General features: G+C 44.5%; 2 protein-coding genes across 2 annotated transcripts in view; one reads left to right on the forward strand and one right to left on the reverse strand.

Annotated features, from left to right (window-relative positions):
- LOC144542874 (nuclear factor 7, ovary-like) overlaps window positions 1-27010 on the forward strand; it is a 443231-nt gene that overhangs the window by 59143 nt on the left and 357078 nt on the right. The window lies entirely within an intron of this gene.
- LOC139930346 (semaphorin-6D-like) overlaps window positions 1-27010 on the reverse strand; it is an 80565-nt gene that overhangs the window by 3897 nt on the left and 49658 nt on the right. Inside the window, exon 17 of the mRNA XM_078290515.1 lies at window positions 1851-2101. Within this exon, the coding sequence (XP_078146641.1) occupies window positions 1851-2101 (251 nt within the window). The remainder of the gene's footprint in view (window positions 1-1850; window positions 2102-27010) is intronic.

Genomic DNA, 27010 nt, shown 5'->3' on the forward strand with positions numbered 1-27010 from the left:
AACTGCGATTCATATCATCACAAGTTTTTCTTGTCGTACATTTTTTAAATCAATGTCAGTGTGCAGGATTTACTGAAAGTCTGATGAAAGGTTTTGATTCATGGACCAGAGATTACCTGCAGCTCGAACAAATCCAGTTTGGACCAAACTCTCTCAATTAACTCTGCAATTAATTGCAGCCTCTGCAGGCGATTTGGAAATTGCAGAAGTTCATATTGCGATTTTGATGTTTTGTTCAATTAATTGTTCAGCTCTATCACCCAGTAGAATAAAGTAGTAGTGAAAGGGTGATAAGGTATTCGTTTATTCACAAATCCCTTTGAGGAACATACATCACACTAGAGGGGTCAGAGGTCAGCCCCCCCCCCCCCCCCCCTCCTGCAGCAGGTAGGGGTTCAGTATCTTGCTCAAGGACACTCCGACAGGGACTTCATAATTAAAAAGTCGACAGTAAGGAATGAACAAAAGAGGAACAGGCTATTAACTTATTATTCTGCCCCCCTGGGTGAGCAGGGGGAGGAATATTAACTCTGCTGCTCTGAATTCAGTCGGTTCAGTCGCTCTCCTCGGTTCAGTCTGATAACAGGTTGGTAAACGTGGTTTATCTGCTACGGGAGATATAGGGAAGCGGTAAATCTGGGTGTTTTTCAATTGAATACTAATTTTATTAACATTTGCCGCACATAAACCGTAAGATCTGCATTTACTATAGTTCACCCAACAAGGAGAATGAATTATTATGTAGTTCATGGTGTTTGGTTGCATCTATCTATGTTGTACATACATAGTTTATTCTTGCATTTATTCTTTATTATATATTCTCCTAATTATGCACCTGGTTTGTGCTTTGTTCTGTCTGTGTGGTGTCTCAAGTGTCTTAAGTGTCTTGCTGCTGTAACAATTTGAAGAATTAATAAAGTTCTTATCTATCTATTCTTATCTATCTATATTTCTAGAAAAAGATCTTTAACCACAGTAGTTCCAACAGAGTTTTAATAAAGGATTTATTCCATTAACTTTGTTTTCTATTTGACTCTGGACATGTGAATGTGTATGTGAACGGGAACAGTGGGCATGTAGGGTGATGTCTATGATTTCTATCTGTCTACTTAAAGACAACTCCAACGTGACGGCCATTTTTGTTTTCCAGCTTTTATCATGTTAGGAGATATTTGCTATTTTTTGTTCGTCTCAGTTGTTTTTAAAAGTAAATATTCTGAAACAAACTCTGTCTAAATATTACGAGTTACTCCCAGTAAAGAAGAGAGCAGCAATTTAAAGCTGTAGTGGTTTAGCAGTTGGTGACATCACCTGGCACCAAAGATCAGCCAATAGCAGATAGCGGATTAAGTAGCATACTTTTTACCTTTAGATGTCAGGCTTTACACAGATTTGGGTTTGGGGTTTAGTTCCTCTTTAAATCAATATGTATATATAATGATGCAGCCCCTCACCCGCCCATCGTCCCGCCCACCATCCCGCCCACCGTCCTGCCCACCGTCCAGCCCACCGTCCCGCCCACCGTCCCGCCCACCATCCCGTCCACCCGTCCACCATCCCGCCCACCATCCTGTCCACCCATCCACCGTCCCGTCCACCCGCCCACCGTCCCGCCCACCATCCCGTCCACCCGCCCACCGTCCCGCCCACCATCCCGTCCACCCGGCCACCGTCCCGCCCACCGTCCCGCCCACCATCCCGTCCACCCGCCCACCGTCCCGCCCACCATCCCGTCCACCCGCCCACCATCCCGCCCACCGTCCCGCCCACCATCCCGTCCACCCGCCCACCGTCCCGCCCACCATCCCGTCCACCCGCCCACCGTCCCGTCCACCGTCCCGCCCACCCACCTTGGCCTGTCCGTCCAGCAGCCCGTTGAGCTTGGCCAGGGAGCGCAGCGACAGAGCGTGGGGCAGCGAGGCCTCGGGGTCCTTCCCCAGCCGCCGCGCCCGCTGGGCGGCGCTGCGGCTGCAGTAACACGACACCAGGAAGCCGGACAAGATGGCGCCCAGGAAGAAGGCCACCAGCACGCAGGCGATCAGCAGGGTGTAGTGGACGCTGGCGCCCGAGCGAGCGTCCATGTCCGGGAGACGACGGACGCCTGGGGGACAGAGGGGAGGAGAGAGAGGACAGGGTTGTTATCACTCTGTTTTGTTTTGTTTTTTTATATTATATTTTTAATTTTCTGGAATAAAGAACATACAAACTTATAAGCAAACATAAAAAAATACAAGGTAGAGACATTTAGACCAGTTTCATGAGAGACAGAATCTCTTCATCATATCTGTATTAAACCTTTCCATTGTTGACAAAGCCAACGTTTCAGTGTAGTCAATGTAAAGCTGTCAAATTTTCATATAGCAGTCATATTTCTTCTTTAAAATATATGTAATTTTCTCCAGCGGTTCACATCTATTCATTTCTGAGAGCCAAACTCCTATCGAGAAGTGACAAAGTTCTGGATTTTTGATTTTGATATACAGTTTTCAATTTTTATTTCAATTTCAGTTTAGTTTTAATTTGTTTTCAGTGTGGATTTGGTAGTTTTAGTTTCGTTTTTATTTAGTTTCAGCTCTAGTTTTAGTATTTCTTGGTAGGGGTGGTGTTTTTTTAACCCCTTGCACCCCGATTTCTCCTTAAAAAAAAATCCCCTTAACTAGCTTCAGAGTTAGTAAAAACATGTTTTTCTATACTGAACAACATATTCTGTATGTGTAATCCAGCCTGACATGTTTGGTGTCTTTGGAAACCTTGGGATCTGGACTAGAATTTAAAATAAAGTTCTGTGGGTTTGAATAAAGTTTGGTCATGCTACATGAGTTTGTAGTGATGGAGGCACCGGCGCCTGGCTGGGTGGAAGAGGTTTAATGATAGAAGTCCAGAACAGGTATTGTGTAATACTAACAACTAGGGATGCCCCGATAACGCTTTTTGACGCCGATCGCCGATCGTCTATGAGCCATATCTGCCGATACCGATCGGCCATAGATAGTTTTTTTGTTTTGTTACAGCAGCTGGTATAGCAGTATTATAGGTCAGTTTCCATTTTACATACATTTCATCCATCAAATTGAGTCCTGGTTAAAAAGTATCCACATTTTCATTTTTTCTACCTCAATATTTACTTGATCATTATGTAAACAAAACCATGTGCGTTCTAGGTAGCAACATGATTTAGTGAGATAACCGAAGCACAAGACACCCTCCGAAGATATATATTCGTTTCAGTCTTTGTTTTTGTTTTCTATGTTCTTAAGAGAGAGAGAAATGAGACTTTTCAGTTGCCTCTCCTGTTGGGGTCTCGACCGTCGTCCGGTACGAGTGCAGACCGTTATGTAAACAAACACACGTGGCATGCGATGAATTGATGCATTAAATAAGCAGAGAATTAAATGAGGGGAAGTAGCGGGCGTGACGGACTGTGACGTTAAGATTTGTGTTTTTAATTAACATGTAGCCTAAAGAAATATGAATTTAAGAAGTTCAAGAAGAGAAATGGCTCGCATGTTTTGCGTCATCGATCGGTTTTTGCAATCGGCGACTATAAAGCATTATCCGAATTCTCCGATCTCATATTTACACTGAATATCGGCCGATTCCGATCGCTGGCCGATCGATCGCGGCATCCCTACAAACAATGAATGACAAATTAATTTTTCATTTCATCCTCAACTAACTCGAAGTTGGGCCTCTTGGTTTCGTGCTGCCAACAGCGATCTGACTTCAGATCGTTTCACTAAAATAATCCCAAGCAGGAAGTTTTCTCCCAACTATTCTCAACATGAGTTGATGCTGCCGACAGGTTTTACTGCTCCAAAAATAACCAAAAATTCTCCGTCCAAAATTCATTGTTGTTTGTATCCTGCACATGGACAAAAAGACGAAAACTAAAAACATTTCACGTATATTTTCGCTTAGAAGCAAGGAGAGAGAGAAAGAGACGAGGATTGGATTTGAGAGAGAGAGAGAGAGAGGAGGCGGAGGAGAGTGTTAGAGATGTGATAGAGAGATGAGGGAGGACGAGAGAAGGAGGGAGGAGATGAGGTGAAGGAGGTGAAAGAGGAGGGGGAGGAAGAAACAGAGGTGGGATTTGAGGAGGAAGAGGAGAAGACAGAGGATGAGGAAAAAATGAGAGAGGAGGAAGAGGAGGGAGGAGAAAGGGAGATGGAGGAGGAGCGAGAGAAGGAGACGAGGATTGGATGTGAGAGCGAGAGAGAGAGGAGGCGGAGGAGAATGAGAAAGAGAGGGAGGGAGAAGGGCGAGCGAGGGATGGGGAGATGAGGAGAGAGAGAAATTAGGACAGAGAAGGAGAGAGATGGAGGAAAGGAGGGAAAAAAGATGAAAGGAGAGAGAGAGAGAGAGATAGTTTATTGCTTGGCGCAAACAAAGACGGCATTCACCTTGTCAGGTCCTGATTCAACATCAAAGAACTCTCGCTCTCCATTTTCTCTCTCTCTCTCTCTCTCTCTCTGTCTGTCTCTGTCTCTCTCTCTCTGTCTCGTCTCTATCTAGATCGCCCTCACTCCCTTACAGACCTCAGCCTACGTCTCTCTCTCTCTCTCTCTCTCCCTCTCTCAGTCCAGTCCTCCTCCTTCCCACCTGTCTCTCTCTTTCTTTCTCTGCCAATAAACATCTCTCTCTGTCTCTCTCTCCATCTTTCTTTCTCTCTTTCCCTCTCTCTCGCTCACCTGCAAGCCTGCCATTGTCTTCCTCGCTCGCCCTCCAAGTCTCTGCCTCTCTCTCTCACACACACACACACACACACACACACACAATGACTCATCAAGGTTCACTCTGTCAAACATTCAAACAAGAGTTCTGCTGCCAAGCACTGTGCTGCCAGACACACACACACACACACACACACACACACACCAGTAAATAAGTCCACACTGAACACAGAAAGCTGCCACATTCTGTACCGCTTAGTTTATTTAAGGTTACACTGTACTGCACACACACACACACACACACACACACACACACACACACACACACACATCCTGGAGAGCTAGCAGGCTCCGCAGCAGCTCTTGCTGTTCTGCCATAGAAAAGCATCCAAAGCCCGATGTGCTGAAGTTGGACTGAGTTCAGTTTTAAACGAACTCATTAAAAGCAGCAGCGCTCCCACTGGCCGTGCTGCCTTCAGGTGCTCCTCCTGAGCTCCGACAGAAGCAACGCACGCCGTGTCACGCACGCCGTGTCACACACGCCGTGTCACGCACGCCGGCGCCTTTGGTTTGAAATAATAACACAATTAGCGGATGTTTCAGAATGAAGCGGCACAGAGAAACTTTGTGCTGCTGTGGGAGAACGAAGAGGAGGAAACTTTGTTCGGTTGTTGCCAAACTGGTTTTTAATAAATGAATTAAAAACAAAATGGGCAACGACCGAACAAAGTTTCGGACACTACAAAAAAATGCGGCGGATATTCGTGTGACGCAGCATCTCATAAACAAACCAGCATCATGACAGCAGGGGCCTGTACTACGAAGCTAGTTCAACAAAGTCAGGGTATGTTTGAGTTTGAGTTCACTAAACCTAACATGGCGATCCTGATAACCGGTCTCACGTAGCTGGTTATCAACTGGCTCTGTCAACCCAGGATTTACCTGTCAGCTATGAGCGCGTTCACATGAAAGAGGCGGGGTTTGTAACAAATAGCCAATCACATGCAACAGACAGATCCAGATCAGACAATTTGGAAAAGATAAGATGAAACTACTGATCCCCGTGGGGAAATTAGATAGTTGTGCAGCAAAAGTAATATGATTCAGTGGGGAAAAGGACATAGAATATAAGCGCAAAACTATAAAAATAAGTAATAGCCTAAAAATAGGCAAAAATAATAAAATAGGCTAATCAAACAATAAAAGCCATAAACAATAGACCTAATTACAGGATGATATAAGCCCTAATATTTCCTGCTGACATTTTCAACATGGGTATCGGAAAGAAATGGATAGCTACTAACATTGGGTTCTTCTCTCAAGAAGAACAAATTCTTATAATGAATAACTGTCAGCATTACAAAACATAACCGCGAAAAGTAAAAGTTGTTTCTGCTTCCAAGGCTAGAGAGGATTACTGGAGGAACTGTCTGTCATTAGGACACAGTGGGCATATTTCTCACTGATAAAATAGTTTGTGGACACATTGAGGCTGTAAAAAGATTTTCTATTCATAAAGTCGGCCTCTTGTTCTTCAGGGCTGCGATAATGGAATATGAATAGCCGACATTGAACCAAACACTCTCGGGAATCCAATTAAATAAAGTCAGCGCAATTAATATATGCAACAGTAACTTTAATCCATTAATAATATGGTCAATTAAGTAGCCTACCTGCTATATCTCCGATATAATAAGTTATCATGGAAAACAACATGATTCTACTGGTCTGTGAACACGTCGCCCTGAACAGCACTTCTTACTGTCTGTTCATTCAAAAATAACAGCTTTCAGTTTTTTATTGGGATTTTCATTTGTATATTTGTCCATATCGGGATCCTGTAGGAATGGTGACTCCCTGTTTCCAGAGAGCTGATTGGTCAGAAGGCCTTTCATACGTTTTGATCCGATACCCTGAACTGAACCTGCTCCGGAGCAGGTGCAGCATCAGTTACCATGGTGATCTACCCCGGTTAGAAGTGAACCACCTTCGTGAGACGGAAAAGCCAGGGTTAAACCTGAAGTTACCTCGCTAACCCCAAATCCTGCTTCGTAGTACAGGCCCCTAGTTGAAATGGACTCAGGTATCCGACTTAGGAAGTTTTGAACATTAAATTACAAATAAATTGTGTGCAAGTGTGGTTTTGTCAACTCAGCTGCTGTCTGCTGATGGCAGCAAGCTGTCTTGGTTTGGCTAACAATAAGCTGGTGAGCGAACGTTAACTAGCTCAGCTAGCGACTGGCTAGCTACTCTTCTTCTTCTTCTTCTTCTTCTTCAGTAAGACACGATCGCATTTGTGGTAAACTGTACAGGAGAAATTGCGGGGTACATCGTCTGTTCACTACAATTTGCAGTGCATTGTGGGTATTTTATAGTGAACTATACAGTGAATCAAATAAACCGTTGAGTTCCTGTAGTAGGGAACGGTTTGGAACAGAGCTAAAGAGTGAAAATACAAACATCCAACAATATTTACACTGGATGCCAAACAAAAGCCTAGCTAGCTTCTTCCCATCCAGCTGAATCTGGAAGCTGAACGATCTGCTGCAACCTGAATGTGTTGAGTGTCGAGTTTCATTGGACGTCAGATGTGTCAATCAAACGAGGGTAGGCAGCGTTATAGAGCTGACCTGACGGACAGCAACATGGTGAAGGTAAACGTTGCCGCTCACGGTTTGGAAGCAGCGGAAGATTTTTTTTTTTTCATGCTGTGAAGTGACATTTATTTTCAGGTTCTGTCTGCACAGTCTGCATAAACTTTAACAAACTGAATCAGCTGTAATGTTCCACCTGCTGACATCTCCTCTCTCTGGACAAAGACGAGACCAATCAGAAAGAAAACGCTCCAATCACAACAAGCCCCGCCTCCTCAAATCTCTGTGTAGCTCTGGTAGAGTCTTGGGTCGTGTCTCTTCCTCCGTGATAAAACCCCCAAATCAGTGGCAGAAACATACAATTCAGAAAAGATTTGTGGAAGAGTATTAAGCCAGTAAGTGCACCAAACTCTTTTTCAATGTAGTGGCTACATACAGTTTTAACAGCTGAAATCATAGTTTTTTGGTATATAAACATACATACATTGTGAGCATGTAAGAACTTTATACAAAATATTAAAATAAAATGTCATTGCACAGCTTAAAAAAAAGAATTATAAATATCACTCAATAAGTGATTGGTAAATTAAATCTTGGTTTGATAATGAGGTGAAGCAACTTAAAAATATACAGCATTATAAGTGCATCCTGTTTGTCTTTTGAGGAGCAGACTGGAGAATTGTGTTTTTTTTTCTCTCTAGATTCACTGCCATCCGCTCATAATTACGGTGTTTCCGCGGCACTTGAACGCAGCGCGAGCGAGCGAGCGAGCGAGTAACACCGCAGTCAACAAGTGAGTCATGTGATTACCCGCGAAACAGATGAACGCTTTGACTTTCTAGCTTTTTTTTTTTTTTTTGCTACCCTTTATTTATCCTGGAAGGTTGATTGAGCAGCGTGTGTTTTCTGCTGCTCACACACACACACACACACACACACACACACACACACACACACACACACACACGCTCGCACCTGGCAGCCGCCCAGCAGAGAGAGAGCGGCCGGTCGCTTCGCCCCGCTGACGGTCACGCACGCCGAACGCTTTACAATACATTTTCAGACATATTTCTTCTTAAAAAAATATATGTCATTGTGTCCAGGAGTTCACATCTATTCATTTCTGAGCCAAACTGCCTATTGAGAAGTGACAACTTTCTGGATTTTTGATTCTTATATACAGTTTTCAATTTTTATTTCAGTTTCAGTTTAGTTTTAGTTGGTTTTCAGTGTGGGTTTGGCAGTTTTAGTTTTTATTTCGTTTCAGCTCTAGTTTTAGTATTTGCAGTTTCTCTCTTCTCTGTCTGTTCAGCCATGGTGGCTATCACTGCTCATGCTAACCAGTTCTTCTTGATTGATTGATTGATTGATGTATTGGGTATAAAGTGTTACAAACAACAGTACAACCCAGAGGATAACATGTAAAAGCATAATTAAACACTTGTTTCCAACGTGGTCCTCGATGGAAATACAAGAATTGGAACAAACAAAACACACAGAAACACTACATGACGGCAAAAAAACAATAAAAATGTGACATTAGTACAGTAAATTTACCTCTAATGAAGTAAAATTTCCTAAAAAACGACTTTGCATCACGTACAAAGTGCATACTGCAAATTGTAAGAGCCAAAGAAAATCTGGGCTGTTTAGAGCAGACAGTGGAGAGGATTTGTGAACTGGATCCTGGTTGGATCACAGTTCAGTTAGAGCAACTGGAGATCAGAGAGTTGGAAAATGTGCATTTATTTATATGAAAAAGTTGCGAATTATCACAGTAAAACAAATCTTAATGGTACAAATTGAGTGTTTATTTGCTGAGTGTTTATTTGTAATGGAAATGTATTATTTTCACAGTTCATTAAAAGATCTAAAGGGCCAGAAATCCCCTCTGAAAACACAAAACAAAGCTCATTTCTCAGCCTGTGCTGCGGCCCGCTGAGCAGTCTGGGGGTTCGGTGCCTTGCTCCGGGGCTCCTCAACCTTTACTCGCGCTCCCCGGCTGCCCCGGGACTCCAACCGGCAGCGACCTTCCCCCGAACCTCCGGACCGCCGTCGCCCCGGGGAGCCGGCGCTTTGAAACGAGGCGCGGCTTCAGCTAACATGAAACAAATTTATGCCAAATACGACTGGAATAGAACGAGCGCTCATTACCCGTCCGCTCAGGAGTAACACACACACACACACACACACACACACACACACACACACACACGCACACACACACACACACACACTCCCTCAGCCCCTCGGCCCCCTGTGTTTAACAGAGATTTCATGTTCGTTATTTCCACTCTTTCATCTCCGTCCTTCACTCTGAGAGTTATAAATAGGATGATGGAGACACACAGAGACAAATATTATGCTAATTAGCCTCCGACATGCAAAAGTTTAATTCTCTCTTTTTTTCTCTCTCTCTCTCTCTCTCTCTTTCTCTCTTTTTGCCTCAGATAGTTTTGGGCTTCCTGTGCTGGAAGCCTCTAGATTTTCCTCTGGACATTTTTTTTTTTAATTCAGCCTCCATCTTTGTCCCTCAGCCTCACTGTGGTGTTTCTGCTCTGCTCCTCCCACAGATCACCTGTCAATCAAACAGTGTGGGCGGAGCTTGGATTTCCACGGTGGCTATCGCTGCTCACGCTAACCACCCAGTTCTTCTTCTTCTTCTTCTGTTGATTCCAAACAAACCGGGAAACGTAGAACGCATCACTTCCTGTGCGGCGGAGGATTTATTAATATGAAAATGTCACACATGTATGTTACATGTTCTGCTTAAAGTGAGCTGCAGCTTTAAGGCCGAGGCGAGGAGAGAGACGATTGAAATACTGAAGTCAAGCTCCGGAAAGTTCTACCATATTAGCATTCTCTCTCTCTCTCTCTCTCTCTCTCTATTGCTCTCTCGCCCGCTCTCTCTCTTGAAGATCCATTGGTATTCAGTCGCAGCCAGACAGCAGTGACAGCCTCTCTATGAGGATGGGTGTGTGAAAGTCAGAGGAGAGAGGGATGAGAGAGAGAGAGAGAGAGAGAGAGATGGAGGAAGAGAAAAAAGAAAGGAGAGAGTATGGGAGTATGGCAGAAAGACAAAAGGAGAGAGAGAGAGAAGAGAAATTGACAGCTGTGGATTCATGTGAGAGAAAGCAAAAGGGAGAAAAAAAGCTGGAAATAAAAATGAAGGGAGAGAGAGAGTGTGTGTGTGTGTGTGTGTGTGTGTGTGTGTGTGTGAAAGAGAGAGAACCTTGTCAAGTTTGACTTTTTCGCTTCGCCACCAAAACACCTGGGTAACACACACTGTCCCCTCGCTTTAAAGGTCAGTCAACTCACACCTGACACACACACACACACACACACACACACACACACACACACTAGCACACACACACACACACACACACACCTGTCTGGTATCTGTGCTGAATTCGAATCCAGCTGGTCGTCTCAGTGGTTCGGCTGCAGCAGGTGAAGCTGATCTCCACCTCCTCCACTCCTCTATTCCTCCTCCCCTCCTCCCCTCTACACCTCCGCTTTTCAACACCTCTGCTCCTCCCTTCCTCTATTCTCCTACTCTTCTACTTCTCTATACCTCCTCCTCCTCCACTTTTCAACAGTTTTACTCCTCGAAAATATCCACTTCTCCACTCCTCCTCCTCCTCCACCTCTCAATTCCAGCCACATAAGGCTGTGTATGAAGTGTGACTCATCTACAGCCTGGGAGTGTGTGTGTGTGTGTGTGTGTGTGTGTGTGTGTGTGTGCAGTCTGACACTCAGAAAGGAGAAAGAGGGCCGGTGAAACCAAACCGTCAGTTCACATATAAAGTCAGACTGTGTGATATCTACAGCTGCTCCGTCCCGGCTCCTCCAGCTCCTGGTTCAGTCCGCTCTGTGTGTGGATCCTCATCTAAAACCGGTGTCATTTTATTTTATTTTTTTTCTTCTCACCATCGCTGCCCATGAAAAGTCTAAACCCACTGATGTATTTGCCACAGAAGCTCCTACTGTCTGTTCTGCTGCAGGTTGAGTTTCCACTTCGGTTCTCATGTGGCCCGGGATCTTTCCGGATGCGTCCAGCCCGGTTTTACACCGAGCAGTAAACACATTAAATGGACTGCATTTATATAGCAGCTTTTCTAGTCTACTGACCACTCAAAGCGCTTTACAATAACGCCCACATTCACCCATTCACACACACACATTCACACACCGATGGCGGCAAGCGACCACGCAGGGTGCTGACGCAACACATCGGGAGCAATTTGGGGTTCAGTATCTCGCCCGAGGACACTTGGACATGCGGACCGGAGGAGCCGGGGATCGAACCACCGACCTCCTGATTAGTGGACGACCCGCTCTACCTCCTGAGCCACAGCCGCCCCAGTATTACATGTTTGAACTACAAAACCGGCATGTCTGACAACCACCTTTTGGTGATATGTGCAAATCCGTGCCCGACTTTTTGATATCGACGGACGGACAAGCACACAGACACAGGCGAACACTTTACCTCCTTGGCGGAGGTAATAATACATAAACAGCTGTAAATATCAAAAATATGCACCACACAAGTCCATATATACTAAGCTAAGATGTTCACGTCTACTAAGCTTTCACTTTTAAACCCTATGTAGCCCAATTGTAGCCTAGACAGCTGTAAACCATTTAGACGTCTTTTAAATGTCTCAGTGAGGCTCCTGTTGTTTTCAAAAATACATTAAAAACAGAAAGAAAATCTGCTGCACTGACTAAAGTAATATCATCTTGAACGGGTGTATTGTATTTTTTGCCTTTGCTTTTCTTCCTTCTGCTCTGCCTTAAGTTTGGTTTTGCCTCTTCACCGCCACCGGAGGAGCGTATCAGTGCGCAGTAATGGAACGAGTGAAAGTAGTTCCCATTAAACGCAATAAAACATTAACGCACCTGGTGCAGCTGAGCCATACAGGTAATATGACTTTTCTGTTGTAATGAGGTCTGCTGTTTGGAAACCAGTCTGACCAGTCCAACCCAGTAACACTGACTGGGAGCTGGGGAGGAGCTGTGTTAATCCAGCTGACTGTGTTAGTTGTCTTTGTGTTTAAAGCTCCACATTAAGCCTTGATGTGATGATAATGATGATAACGGTTATGGCGATGGTTATGGTGATGGGACCCGGCACTAAATGCTCCCTCAGTGACGTTAATGGGCCGTTCACTGGACCTTTTAATGGTGGTATTCTTAGTATTGTTATTCTGGTGTGTGTGTGTGTGTGTGTGTGTGTGTTCCCTGATAGTCTAGGCTCAGCCTTAGGGCCTCATCACACAGGAAGCCTTTTTAGCAGCAGCAGAGTGGCCATTTCTAGCGAGTGAGTGAAGCTGCTCGTGCGTCGCTGGGAGCCTCGAGCGACCCGAGCGGCCCGAGCGACCCGAGCGACCCGAGCGGCCCGAGCGGCCCGAGCGACCCGAGCGACCCGAGCGGCCCGAGCGACCCGAGCTGAAGCCAGGAGCCAATCAGAGAGCGCCGACCTCCGCCCACGCTGAGCAATCCTCCGACTTGCTGTTACACCCACAGACATCACTCCTATCACTCCGATTTTAAGTTAAATCTCTTTCCTGACCCTGTAAACGCCCCCTTAGGATTTGGAAACGAGTCTCCGTCTTCGTTAGTTTCACAGCTACGGTTTAAAAAAGGTAATCGTCTAATGGTGGAAATTCCAGATTCATATCGCCACCAAAATGTAATAAATTATTCATCTGTCCACCAAAAAATCTATTCATAAGGGTTTGATATATTCTGCAGACAGACAGGCAGACAGACTTGAGGAATGATGATGATGATGATGATGATGATGATGATGATGATGATAATGGCGATGGTTATGGTAACGATAATGTTATGGTAATGCTACTGTTATGGTTATGGTAATAATGGTGACATCGTGGAGGTGATGATGATAATGTTAACGATAATGGTTACAGTTATGGTGATTATAATTGGGGTTGGTTATGTTAATTATAATGGTATGGTAATATTAATGGTAATAACTGGTGATGTTATGGTAATAATGGTGATGTAATAGTGACCGTTAGGGTGCAGATAATGGTTACGGTGATGATAACGACAACGGTAAATATAATGGTGCTGATGACGGTTACGATAATGATAACGGTGATAGTTATGGTGACAGTTATGGTGCTGGTTATGGTTATGGTGCTGGTTATGGTGACAGTTATGGTGACACTGGTTATGGTTATGGTGCTGATAATGTTTCTGGTGATGAGAAGCAGCACTAAATGTTTCCTCAGCAGCATCTGAACTGTTCACTGGACCTTTTAACAGCCGTATTCTGGGTACTGTTATTCTGAAAGGGAGTGTGAGTGTGTGTGTGTGTGTGTGTGTAGGTGTGTGTGTGTGTGTGTGTGTGTGTGTGTAATCTTCTGTACGCCCATAGCTGACTTTTAGTTTAGGGTTAAAAGCCGTCTGTTTAGTCTGCACAGCTCACACAGCGCTGCAGACAGGCTGCTCACTGCACTTTATAATTGTAGTGTTCTAGGTATTTAGAGAGTGAGAATGAAAAGTGTGTGAGCGAGTGTGTGTGTGTGTGTGTGTGTGTGTGTGTGTGTGTGTGTGTGTGTGCAAAATCTGCTATCTTTGCTTCAGGTTTAAAATTGCAGCTAGCCTATAATTTTAAGAGATGTAATGGTTGCTATGGGAAACAGCACCAGAGGTTTGGTCACTAATGATAATGGAGTTAACTTTTTAATTACGCTGTTCTCTGTACAGTTATTGTGAAACTGTGTGTGTGTGTGTGTGTGTGTGTGTAGGTGTGTGTGTGTGTGTGTGTGTGTGTGTCCGCGTGCATTTCCATTTTAGGCATTTAGCTGATGTTCTATCCAGAGTGACTTACATTGAGTGTATCAGTGTCTTGCTCAAGGACACTTTGGCAGGACATATACGGCTGTTGAGGGAATTGAACCGGCAACCTTTTCAGTCAGGAGAAGACCTCAAACCAACCTGCCGCCTAAATGTGTGTGTGTGTGTGTGTGTGTGTGTGTGTGTGTGTGTGTGTGTGTGTGTGTGTGTGTGTTTAGGGTGTGTATTAATGAATGACGAGTGAGGAACCATTAATGCATTTTATGAACCTTAGTGACAACACACACACACTCACATGCCCACACACACACATGCACACACATATGGACAATTGATAATGCGTGGGTACACACACACACACACACACACACACATACAGTAAAGCGTACAGACACACTGCTGCAAACACACACACACACACACACCCACACGCAGCTTGCATAACAGATTTCCACCTTATATAATCAGATAAAAAAGCTCTTGATCACGAATCAAGCGGTCAAGATAGCATCTGCTGTCTCAGAGGTTTTGGGGTTTTTGGGGTCCGGCCCGTCGCCTCTGATGAAGATGATGAAGATGATGAAGATGATGATGGATTTGTCTGTCTGGCCGCCGCAGACGGCGTCGCCCCGAGGACGACTGGACCGCCAAGACGCCGCTGCTGGCCTCAATTAGGAAACAGAGGGACAAATAAGCCGCGCCGTCTGGCTGGGAGGAGCGGGCTGGTTCTGCCAAGTCGCTGGCGGCTGCAACTCAACATTTTCTGATGTGCCGCAGCCAACGAGTCCCTTCAGCCGACGAGTCCCTTCAACCAACGAGTCCCTTCAACCAATGAGTCCCTTCAACCAATGAGTCCCTTCAACCAATGAGTCCCTTCAGCCAACGAGTCAATTCAACAACGAGTCCCTTCAGCCGACGAGTCCCTTCAGCCAACGAGTCCCTTCACCCGACGAGTCCCTTCAACCAATGAGTCCCTTCAGCCAACGAGTCCCTTCAACCGACGAGTCAATTCAACCAATGAGTCCCTTCAGCCAACGAGTCAATTCAACGAGTCCCTTCAGCCGACGAGTCCCTTCAGCCAACGAGTCCCTTCACCCGACGAGTCCCTTCAGCCAACGAGTCAATTCAACGAGTCCCTTCAGCCGACGAGTCCCTTCAACCGATGAGTCCCTTCAGCCGACGAGTCCCTTCAGCCGACGAGTCCCTTCAGCCAACGAGTCAATTCAACGAGTCCCTTCAGCCGACGAGTCCCTTCAACCGACGAGTCCCTTCACCCGACGAGTCCCTTCAGCCGACGAGTCCCTTCAACCGATGAGTCCCTTCAGCCGACGAGTCCCTGAAACCGACGAGTCCCTTCAACCGACGAGTCCCTTCAGCCGACAAGCGCCTTCAGCAACGAGTGCCTTCAACCAACGAGTCCCTTCAGCCAACGAGTCCCTTCAGCAACGAGTCCCTTCAGCCGAGTCCCTTCAGCCAACGAGTCCCTTCAGCCAACGAGTCCCTTCTACCGACGAGTCCATTCAACCAATGAGTCCCTTCAGCCGACGAGTCCCTTCTACCGACGAGTCCCTTCAACCAGCGAGTCCCTTCAACCAACGAGTCCCTTCAGCCGAGTCCCTTCAGCAACGAGTCCCTTCAGCCGAGTCCCTTCAGCAACGAGTCCCTTCAGCCAACGAGTCCCTTCTACCGACAAGTCCCTTCAACCAATGAGTCCCTTCAACCAATGAGTCCCTTCAGCCGACGAGTCCCTTCAGCCGACGAGTCCCTTCTGCCGACGAGTCCCTTCAGCCGACGAGTCCCTTCAACCGACGAGTCCCTTCTACCGACAAGTCCCTTCAACCAATGAGTCCCTTCAGCCGACGAGTCCCTTCAGCCGACGAGTCCCTTCTGCCGACGAGTCCCTTCAGCCGACGAGTCCCTTCAACCGACGAGTCCCTTCAGCCAACGAGTCCCTTCAACCGACGAGTCCCTTCAACCGACGAGTCCCTTCAGCCGACGAGTCCCTGAAACCGACGTGTCCCTTCAACCGACGAGTCCCTTCAGCCGACGAGCGCCTTCAGCAACGAGCGCCTTCAACCAACGAGTCCCTTCAGCCAACGAGTCCCTTCAGCAACGAGTCCCTTCAGCCGAGTCCCTTCAGCCGAGTCCCTTCAGCCGAGTCCCTTCAGCCAACGAGTCCCTTCTACCGACGAGTCCCTTCAACCAATGAGTCCCTTCAGCCGACGAGTCCCTTCTACCGACGAGTCCCTTCAACCAATGAGTCCCTTCAGCCGGTGATGACAACACACCTGCTGTGACATCACTGGTTGGGGCGTGGCCAGAAGTGCAACATGCTTGACAGTTTTAACCCACAGAGAGAGAGAGCAGTGCAACAGCAACTTTCTGACTTGATGATGTGATGAAGTGTTGATTTGCTCTTTAACACTGAGCTCATATTGTGACAGTGAAAAGTATCAAAATCATCTTGTTCTGACTGCACTGATATTGTGGAGAGTTGCTGATGTTATCTAACTAGCTAAGTAACGTACTGATGGACGATTCCAAATTTGACACACTTGACTAAAATAAATGTAATTTCTAGCTTCTCCAATATGTTTGATTTCATGTCACTCGCCTTTCATCAAGACATTCTTCAGAAAATCTGCACTAAAGACCAAACCAAAGAGTATCTGGCCAGCAGTACATTAATTAATAGAAGACAATTCATATCACTAAAAAATAACCAAGACAGCAAAAGGCTAACTTTGCTATGCATGCAGTAAAATAAATATGGGTTAATGTAGGAATTCAAAGAATGGTAGCTCCCTAGCTAGCTAATTAGCAGCTAACAGACTGTTTAGCTAATATGCTACAGCAGCCAAGCTAGCTGAGTCCAGGCTGAGTTAGCTACTCTCGGGGGAAACTACTAAATTTGCTTTGTGATGAAATAAAAACTGCACAAACGCTCTGTGTGGCTGAAGGAGCTGTTAGCTCCAGCATGTCAAAAACTGTTGACTTGAAGCCACCGGCGACTTGGCAAAATCAAGACGTTCTGGAGGAACTACGCTGCCGATGGGAAATCTTTCCAATTCACTGAGTGGTCAAATCAGCCTGGCGGTCTGTCTATTACACATTTAGGACAATTACCGCTGAGCAGAAGGTGGCGGCCATACTGCGGTCCAGTTGATCAATCGGTGATATTGGAAAGTTTCCCTGGCTTAATGAAGTCTGTCCCAGACTGACGGAAACAAAGTGAGCGCTCGTCCCGCATGTGCTTCAGTGAAGTGGAGAAGTTTCCCCTCTGATGAAGTCGGCTGATTATCTTCTATCAGAGTCAGTGAAGAGCAGAAAGACGACCATCCTTCACCTCATCTGCCTCTATTACAGTGGCAATCTGTGAGACCCTTATTTATTTAGTCTTCATCTTTGTTGCTCAGCCTCATTGCATTACTTTGTTGTGTGTGTGTGTGTGTGTGTGTGTGTGTGTGTGTGTGTGTGTGACATGGTTCAGCCTTGTCTTATAGTATAGTTTGTACAAAATACCGCAGCTAGGGTTCTTACGAGAAGTGAAAACATGAGCACATTTCCCCTATTCTCACCTGACTGCACTGGTTACCCGTGGTGATCAGAATTGAGAATTGAGAATTGAGTTTTTCTTTATTTCTTTATGCTTTTATTCATTTATTTATTCTTAAGATTTTTATTCATTGTCTTTTATCTATGTTTTTATTTCTTGATTGCATTGTAATTGTTCTAATTTGTATTTGCACTGTGTATTTTCTGTTTTTATGTCTGTGAAGCACTTTGTAAACTTGTTTTTGAAAAGTGCTATACAAATAAAGTTTATTATTATTATTCTTATTATTATTGTCCTGAAGAGCTGCTAGGAGACTGTTGCTCAAATGTCAATACACAATAACAATCAATTATTCTCTTAGAAAGGAGGCATCATTTATTCATATACACACACACACACACACAGATACACACACACACACACACACACACACACACACACACGCACACAGGTAGACATCCATACGAACAAACACAATACCTAAATGCACAAATGCTCACAAGAACAAAACGCCCACACACAGACATGAAGGCGGTCACTCAAACACACACACACACACACACACACACACACACACACAGAAGGTATCTGATAGGGCGTAACACCTCTGACTGCGTGCTTCCCTGTTGTTGATTGATTCCCACTGAGCTCCATATTGTGTTTTATCGACCAGGTCAATCAATGGGTAGGTCTCGCTGTGTGTGTGTGTGTGTGTGTGTGTGTGTGTGTGTCTGTATTGCCTGTGGCTATGTGGGCACTTCTGTATTCGGGCAGTGTGAGTGCACACTTGCACGTGTGTGTATGTGCATACACGTGTGTGTGCGTGTATGTGCTTGTGTGTGTGCTTGTGTGTGTGTGTGTGTGTGTGGGTGTGTGTGTGCTTGTGTGGGTGTGTGTGTGTGTGAGGCATTGGCGATGGGGATTCTTGATTGGCTGAGTCAATCAGGACTGATGAGGGAAGGTCAGAAAACGACAGCACCAGGAAATATATGTGCGCACACACACACACACACACACACACCCACACACACACACACAAACGCAGGTGCCCACTCATCCTAAAACATGCCCATAAATTGCGAAAACAGCAATCAGGGAGGTCACAGCACATCATTAGATCTGTGTGTGTGTGTGTGTGTGTGTGTGGGTGTGTGTGTGTGTTTCTCACAGATATGGGGAAAATTGCTTTAGAGTGTGTGTGTGTGTCGTTAAGCACTTACAGCATGTGTGCTGGCCGTCACTACAGCAGGACACTTGTTATTTAGCAGCAGACTATCAGTTAGCTTCCATTAGGAAATTGTTAACTGATGGAACAGAGTCTGATTACCTCAACATGTAACTACCTGTAACATACATGATAACTATCAGTACGACACGCATGACTTCTGCTGTACACCTGCTACCCATTAACAATAAGATACACATTAACTGCTGGTAGATTACCTGGTACTTGCTGGTAGTATACAAGTTAACCTCTAGTAGGATACCCATTAATTACCAGTAATAGACCTGTTACCTTCTAGTAGGATACCCAGGATATTAATTAACTTTAACTACTGGCCTACCAGTAAGCCACCAAGAGGGAATCCATTAACTACTGCTACAATATATTAATTACTAGTAAGATGTCCCTTAACTGCTGGTAGGATACCCATTAACCACCAATAAGACACCCAATAATAACCAGTGGTACACCAGTTACAAGTACTATTAGGATACCTGTTATCTACTGGTAGATTATTTGCTGACTACCAGAGGTGTGACCAAGTCAACTTTGCTCGAGTCCCAAGTCAGTCTCAAGTCTTGAGGCACAAGTCTCAAGTCAAGTCTCAAGTCTACATGTAGATTACCAAGTGTCCAAGTCAAGTCCAAGTCCATGTCATTAATGTCAAGTCTCAAGTCTAAATGTAGAACAGCAAGTCAAGTCAGAACAAATCAAGAGTCCAGTATCAATTTAATATCTTAAAGAAAACTAAATATCTAGGACTTTTCAATGCAATATGGTTTTAATAGGATAAAAACTTGGTAAGAGCATCATGAGTTTGATTTCTATAATCAGTTTCAACTTCAATAAATTCAATCATTCCATACAAATTCAGAAAACAGAATTTAAATTCAGTCGTCCGCTGGAACAAATCTCATCACTTTCAGTCCAAGTCAAGTGACTCGAGACTATTTTTAAAATGCTCATTAACTCATCAACTACTGGTATAATATGTTAACTACTGGTATAACATGTTAACTACTGGTATAACATGTTAACTGGTATAACATGTTAAGTGGTATAACATGTTAACTACTGGTATAATACGTTAACTGGTATAACATGTTAACTACTGGTATAACATGTTAACTGGTATAATATGTTAACTGGTATAACATGTTAACTGATATAACATGTTAACTGGTATAATATGTTAACTGGTATAACATGTTAACTACTGGTATAATACGTTAACTGGTATAACATGTTAACTACTGGTATAATATGTTAACTGGTATAATATGTTAACTGGTATAACATGTTAACTACTGGTATAACATGTTAACTACTGGTATAACATGTTAACTGGTATAATATGTTAACTGGTATAACATGTTAACTACTGGTATAACTGCAGAGGCAGAGGCTGTTAACTGAACACAGTCATCATCTCTGTGGTTAAAATCAACAAGCTCTTCTGCAGCTCTCCACACTGGATGATAGACGATCTCATAATTACACTGTGTGTGTGTGTGATAGAGAGAAAAGTGTATGATTATATGAATGCGTTTTTGATAGTGTGTGTGTGTGTGTGTGTGTGTGTGTGTGTGTGCGCGAGAACAGGAGATAGTGTGTGTATCAAGAAAAACAGTGTGTAAGCGTACATGTGTATTGCACTGTGCGTGTACGAGTTTTCACAACTTGCATGGCGAGAGACTGTCTGAGTGTGTGTGAGTGTGTGTGTGTGTGTGAGTGCTTGCGTTTGTGTGTGTGTACTTATGTGCATTCATCAGTGAGCGGGCAAAAGAGCCATCATAGAGTTTTTTAAAGTGTTTTTTAATGAGCTGGAGCAATTACAAATGGACTGACTGTGTAATGTGGCTCATACTAAACAGGCGGGGAGGAGGGGGGCAGAAAGCAGCCAAAATCAGTTGTATTGACGCTAATTATCTTCATCTTCTCTCTCTGCGCTGAGAAAAATGAAGCTATGAATAAATGCCAACTGCAGCGGTTAGATTCAAGGCAGCGGGCCGCAGCAGCTGGTAAAGGGCAGCCGGCTTATGTTGTGTGATACGGAAATATTCTGGGGATTTGTAAGGTCTTATCCGACACGCTGTCCGTAACACAACCCCAGTTATAGTTCATGCTTTTATCCAAAACACCTCAGGCTACAGGACCATGGGTGTCCAGGTTTAGTGTGGGCGGACCCGGCGGGAGTTGAACCCCTAACCCCCGGCGGTGTTAATGCCTTGTTCTCATCACATTATTTAACCACCTGGCACATATTGTTGCCTCAAGCTCTTTTCTCAAGTCCTTTCATATGTAATTCAAAACGTTCCCAACTGAACCGACCAAACGACAGTATTTCATGTTTTATGCTACGTGGAAGATTTTATGTATATTGTATTTTATGTATTTTGAGTCCCAAGTCAGTTTCAAGTCTTGAGGCTCAAGTCTCAAGTCAAGTTCCAAGTCTAAATGTAGATTACCAAGTCAAGTCCAAGTCAAGTCCATGTCATTAAAGTCAAGTCTCAAGTCGTAGAACAGCAAGTCAAGTCAGAACAAATCAAGAGTCCAGTATCAATTTAATATCTTAAAGAAAACTAAATATCTAGGACTTTTCAATGCAATATGGTTTTAATAGGATAAAAACTTGGTAAGAGCATCATGAGTTTGATTTCTATAATCAGTTTCAACTTCAATAAATTCAATCATTCCATACAAATTCAGAAAACAGAATTTAAATTCAGTCGTCCGCTGGAACAAATCTCATCACTTTCAATCTAAGTCATTTACACAAACACAAGATCTCAAGTCAAGACTTTAGAAACCTTTTCAAGTCATCAAAGTACAAGTCAGAGTCAAGTCCCAAGTCACCAGAACCCAAGTCAAGTCAAGTCTCAAGTCTTCTCTTCATGCATCAAGTCAAGACTCAAGGAATTAAAACTGTGACTCAAGTCCAAGTCATGTGACTCGAGTCCCCAGCTCTGGTATTTTGTGTTCTAAGTTTATGTATATTGTATTTCATGTATTTTCACCTGGCTGAAAGAAGAATAAAGTTGAACTAAACTGAACTGAAGTGAAAGCAGTGAATTCAGTTAAACTCCTCAACTCAGCGACTCTGCTGTTACTTTTTACAGCGCTCTAACAGACAGAAGCCTACATTTACATTTTAATCATTTAGCTGAGGCTTTTATCCAGAGTGCCTTAAGTTACAGTGAGTGCAGCGGTACAACGCAGCAGCAGAATACACTTCAAATCCAATTCACCGACATTACAAGAAAACCTGCAGTAAAGGTCAAGGGTCAAGGGTCAGAGCCACAGCACCCCGGCAACAGACAGCATGAATAATAGAGAACTGATAGAGAAATCAGAGCCAAGCAGAAAAGCTATGAAAGGGTTTTGTGAGTGTGATGAAAGATGTAAGAGTTGTTCTTGTTGGGTTCAAAGGCCTCATGCATGCTCTCAGAGACAAACCAAGGTCAATTAGCTCAACACAGCATCCTGATCTCATCTTCAACACTGTTGAACTTTCTGCTTTCCACTGGACTGAACTCAGGACTGATGGGATGGAAATAGATTCACTTATTCAGCACAGATCTTTACAATGCAGTCCTCTTTTTGACCACAGATTGGCTTTGTGTTTGAGTCAGAAATCTCCTCCATAAGGAGGAACTGTGTGTTAGTTAATAAAGTGTAAATCTGCACCAAGCAGCTAGAACCAGAGAGCAGCTGAGTCGGCTTGTTGTGGTGTGGCTGTAGATCCATTCAGTAACGTTCTCAGTAAAAGTGAATAGTGTGATAAGGTGGATTTGGTTACTGTGACACAGTAAACTGTCTTGTCTTTAGCCCTAGTCTCTACTCCAAAACACTCTGAGTTGTAGCTTGACAAGAGTCAGCTCAGTTAACCTGAACAAACTGTTAGCTAGCTAACTAGCCAGTAAACACACTGATGTTAATGTGAACATGCTAACGCTAGCCGCTACTAGATACGTTAGCTAGTGTGCTAATCAGATGTGTTAACAACAAGACGGTGATGTTAGCTGACCAGATACTATGGTTAGCTAGCTAACAAGCTGACATTATCTAAACACTAAATCAATCAGATGGATCAGTGATGAAATGATCAGTTCAGTCAGAAACAGACAGAAATTAACCGTCTGTTCAATTCTGTTGAGACGACAGAAACACAGTCAGCTGTTCACAGAGCTGAGGACCTCCAAGATGGCCGCCAGACGGTGTGTTATGTCATCCAGCTGAAAGTTTTCAAAGTGTTTAGGGAATTTTTTCAAGCAATCACAATTTACCTGCTCAGAAAACTCCCTGGTTGATTTTAGAGAACTCATCAGTGGGAAGTGAATGTGAGTCCTGTTCAATTTGAGATTTGAAACCACAGGAAGACGATCACTTCAGCCCATTACCACAGTTTGAGATCAATAGAAAGCCTGATTCCCCCGGTCTGTGAGCGTTATTGGAATTACAAAAGACAGACTCAGTGCTCATTATTCCTTTTCTATTTTTCTTGACCTTATTTCACCAGGCATGTCACCCAAGAACAGTTTTGTTCCAAAATTAGACAGCCACCTTATGAAAGAAAGTGACTACTCTCGGAAAATGATTCATGGCTCAAAATGAAAACAAATTATACTACTTTTTTAAAGGCTAGTGGGTAACTTAGATCTATACTTGATAAAATAACACTTTTATCGACTGGATTCTAGATTTGACCACAGCCTGTAACTCGTCTTTTGAAGGTTTTGAAGCTGCAGGTTGTGTTTATGGTCGCCGCCATGTTGACTTTTTTTTGGAGCTGGAGCAGCCAAAGAGAGGCAGAGGGGCGGAGCCAAGGTGGAGGGGGCGGAGTTTGGGTCATCGGCAGCTCCGCCTGCTATTGACCTGTCAATCACTAGGAAAACAACCCTGTGTTTTATCTGTTATATCTGTTAATGGCAGTTATTTTGAAAATCTCCATAAGGACACACATTAGAAGAAGTGAAATTAGCTGCTGAGACCAAAACCTCTTGTGGAGAAAATGTATTGACTTTATATTTTGATCAGAAGTCGGTTTGTGGTCCGTTGACTTGATGGACTTCATGGTCTTTCTGGAGCCGGACTCTAGCGGACTTTAGAGGAACTGCTGCTGCTGGGCTTCGGGATCGACTTCAACATTCAGCTGAGGGTTTTGGACTCTTGGATTCGACAAATAATGAATGATGAAACCAGGTAATTTCTTTTGTGGGTACGAAGCATTTTGAAACGGGTCTGGCTGGTGAGAGAACATCCTGTGTAGGACGAGTGTGTGTTCTCCTCCCGGACGGCGAGCGGAGGATCTGCCGCTGACCTTCCGCCGGCCGCGTCTCCTCGCCTCCGACACACTTGTGAATGCGGCTCATGTTTTTCCTCCATGAACACAAACACACTGCGCCGCCTCCGAGCCGACAGTTCTGCTCCGTCATCAAGACTGGAGCTCAAGGGCTCAGGCATGCTGGGAGGAAATACGCTGTTAAGGAGAGGGGGTGAGTGTGTGTGTGTGTGTGTGTGTGTGTGTGTGTGTGTGTGTCTAAATGTGCACGTGTGTGTATGAGCGTGTATGAGCAAGCATGAGAGTGTGTGCGTTTGTGTGTATGTACTGTATGTGTAAGTAAGAGAAAGACAGAATGTGTGTGTATGATAGTATAAGAAAGTGTGTGTGTGTGTGTGTGTGTGTGTGTGTGTGTGTGTGTGTGTGTGTGTGTGTGCTACCAGCAGTGCTCTACTGCTTCAAAACAATTTCCCATGCTACTTTGAGCTACAGAGCAGGTGGGGAGGCGTGTGTCTGTGTTTGTGTGTGTGTGTGTGTGTGTGTGTGTGTGTGTGTGTGTGTGTGGCAGCCATCTTGAACTCTGAGCACGGCATGGCTGGGATTGATAGCTAACGAGGTTGCTACGGTGATGTGAATGTGACCGCGGAGCAGATGGTGCACCGGGGGAGGAACACCATCCAAACCAGTGGATTAGAGGGTTTATACTGGGCGGCTTACTGGTCAGGGAGACCGGCCCGGAGGTCAAAGGTCACCAGTTCGATCCCTGCAGTGACCTGTGTCTGTCCTGTCTGAAGAGCCCTTGAGCAAAACACTGAACACCTGAAGACACGAGTGGAAGTACTACATTTACACGTGTTACTGCAATTAAGTGTCTTTTTTGTGTAATTTTGTGTAATTTTGCCTTTTTTGAAAACAGTAATTTATTTGTTTAAGTATGTTTTGACTGAACTGTTGTACTTTGCTACATTTTAAAATTGCAACCATCACAAGTCAAGACTTTAGAAACCTTTCAAGTCATCAAAGTACTAGCCAAGTCAAGTCTCAAGTCTTCTCTTCATGCATCAAGTCAAGTCTCAAGTGATTAAAATGTGACTTGAGTCTGACTCGAGTCAAAGTCATGTGACTCGAGTCCCCACTTCTGTAAATAAAGGTAAACGACAAATACTGTGGCATTATCCTTCAAGCGTAGGAAAGGTTTTCTTCACCTTGGCACCGAGCTGAACTACTGAAAACACAAAGGGATAAATTCTCAATTCCTGAGAAGTTGACTTTTAGGAGATTTATTTTGCGTGTTCGTCATTTAGCAGACAGTCGCCTCCACAGCAACTTACACTCAGTGCAACAGTAGAATAAACTTAAATCCCTAGATCAGCAACATTACAAGGAACCAATAATAAGTAGTTTAAAGGTCAGACGATATTTCTGTGATCCTACATGATCATAAATCATATTTGCAGGACTCATTCTCTACAACAACTCCCATCTCATATCAAACGGCCTGTAATAGCACGCTGCAGCACAAAGGCAATTTATGTCAATTCAGAGCCAAAACTGAACCCACGGGCCGGCGCAGCGCATTAAATAACCGATTCGCAGAGAAAACGTCATTACCGGAATAGTCCCGCCAAACGATGTCATTACCGTAACGACAGCCGCTCCGGCGCGGCGCGCTCGGCGAGACGCGCTCGCCGCAGACTAAGACATCAGTTGTTCATTGTCTTCCAGTCCTTCATGGCTGGCTGGCCCCGGCGCCACGAAGTTAATGTTTCAGACGCTATTATGGAGAAACTGCCTGCTGTCACTGGCTCTGTTTAATGGCACCGTTCACTCCCAGCTTAATCGCTACACAATTAGTTTGGCGCCGCACAATGAAAGCGTGAAGTACGTGAACGAATGCGCCGGCGAATACGGCTAATGTCGCTCAGTGTGATTGGCTCAGAAGTGCCTGCTGTCAGGTTTATTGTGTAACGGTGCCATTAGCTCCATGGGTAATTCAGAGGGGCGTCGATAAAGCGTAACATTGAAGTGTCATGGCTAATCAGTTTGAGTGAAAAGATGAAATCGTGAAGTATGGAAATCGAATGCGGCTGGTGTGACTGGGTCACAGTCTCCCGCTGAGCCTGTCATCAGCCAATCAGCCGCCTGCCGCTAATCACCACACAGTCAGCTGGAGGAGGCAGAACTTAGGCCTGAAATCATTTTAAAGGTCCACATCATGTAAAGCAGGACTCCCTCTCCTCTGTGATGATAAAGGAGTTGGATGTGTATCTAAACATGGTGAAAGTATCAAAACTAAATCCACACAATCCATATTAGAAAAGCGAGCCTCTAAACGAGCCGTTTGGACTTCCGTAACTTTGCGGCGTCACAAAGGTTCGCTCATTATCATTTCTGTAAGAAATAATAGACTAACAAAGTGTTTTTTTCAAAGCGGTCGAGCGGTCGTCATCGTTTATTACCGGAGAGTTTTCCCTACCTGTAGCCGCCGGGCCGCGGCGTCTCACGTTTCGCTCTCGAAACGGTTAGCCGATCGGAACGGAGGGGTCGTTAATATTAATGAGCCTTAAAGACACGGCGACAGAAACGGCCTGTTCTTGGTAAGGCTCAGAGAGATGCTGGAAAATGAACGTGGAGAAATGGATTGAGAGTGTTTTTGGTTCATGACACCACACACACAGCTTTGAATGGACCTCAAGACACAAAATAAAACTCTGGAGAGTGGAGAATATGGAGCTTTAAAATATTTAGTATGCGAATGACGACATACTTCCTTTTGACTTTCACATCCTTGTGGAGTCTCAGAGATTAAGGAATCTGCGGGGATCGAGACGGGATCGATATAAAGTT

The sequence above is a fragment of the Centroberyx gerrardi genome, chromosome 19 (assembly GCF_048128805.1).
Source record: "Centroberyx gerrardi isolate f3 chromosome 19, fCenGer3.hap1.cur.20231027, whole genome shotgun sequence".
Classification (NCBI taxonomy): domain Eukaryota; kingdom Metazoa; phylum Chordata; class Actinopteri; order Beryciformes; family Berycidae; genus Centroberyx; species Centroberyx gerrardi.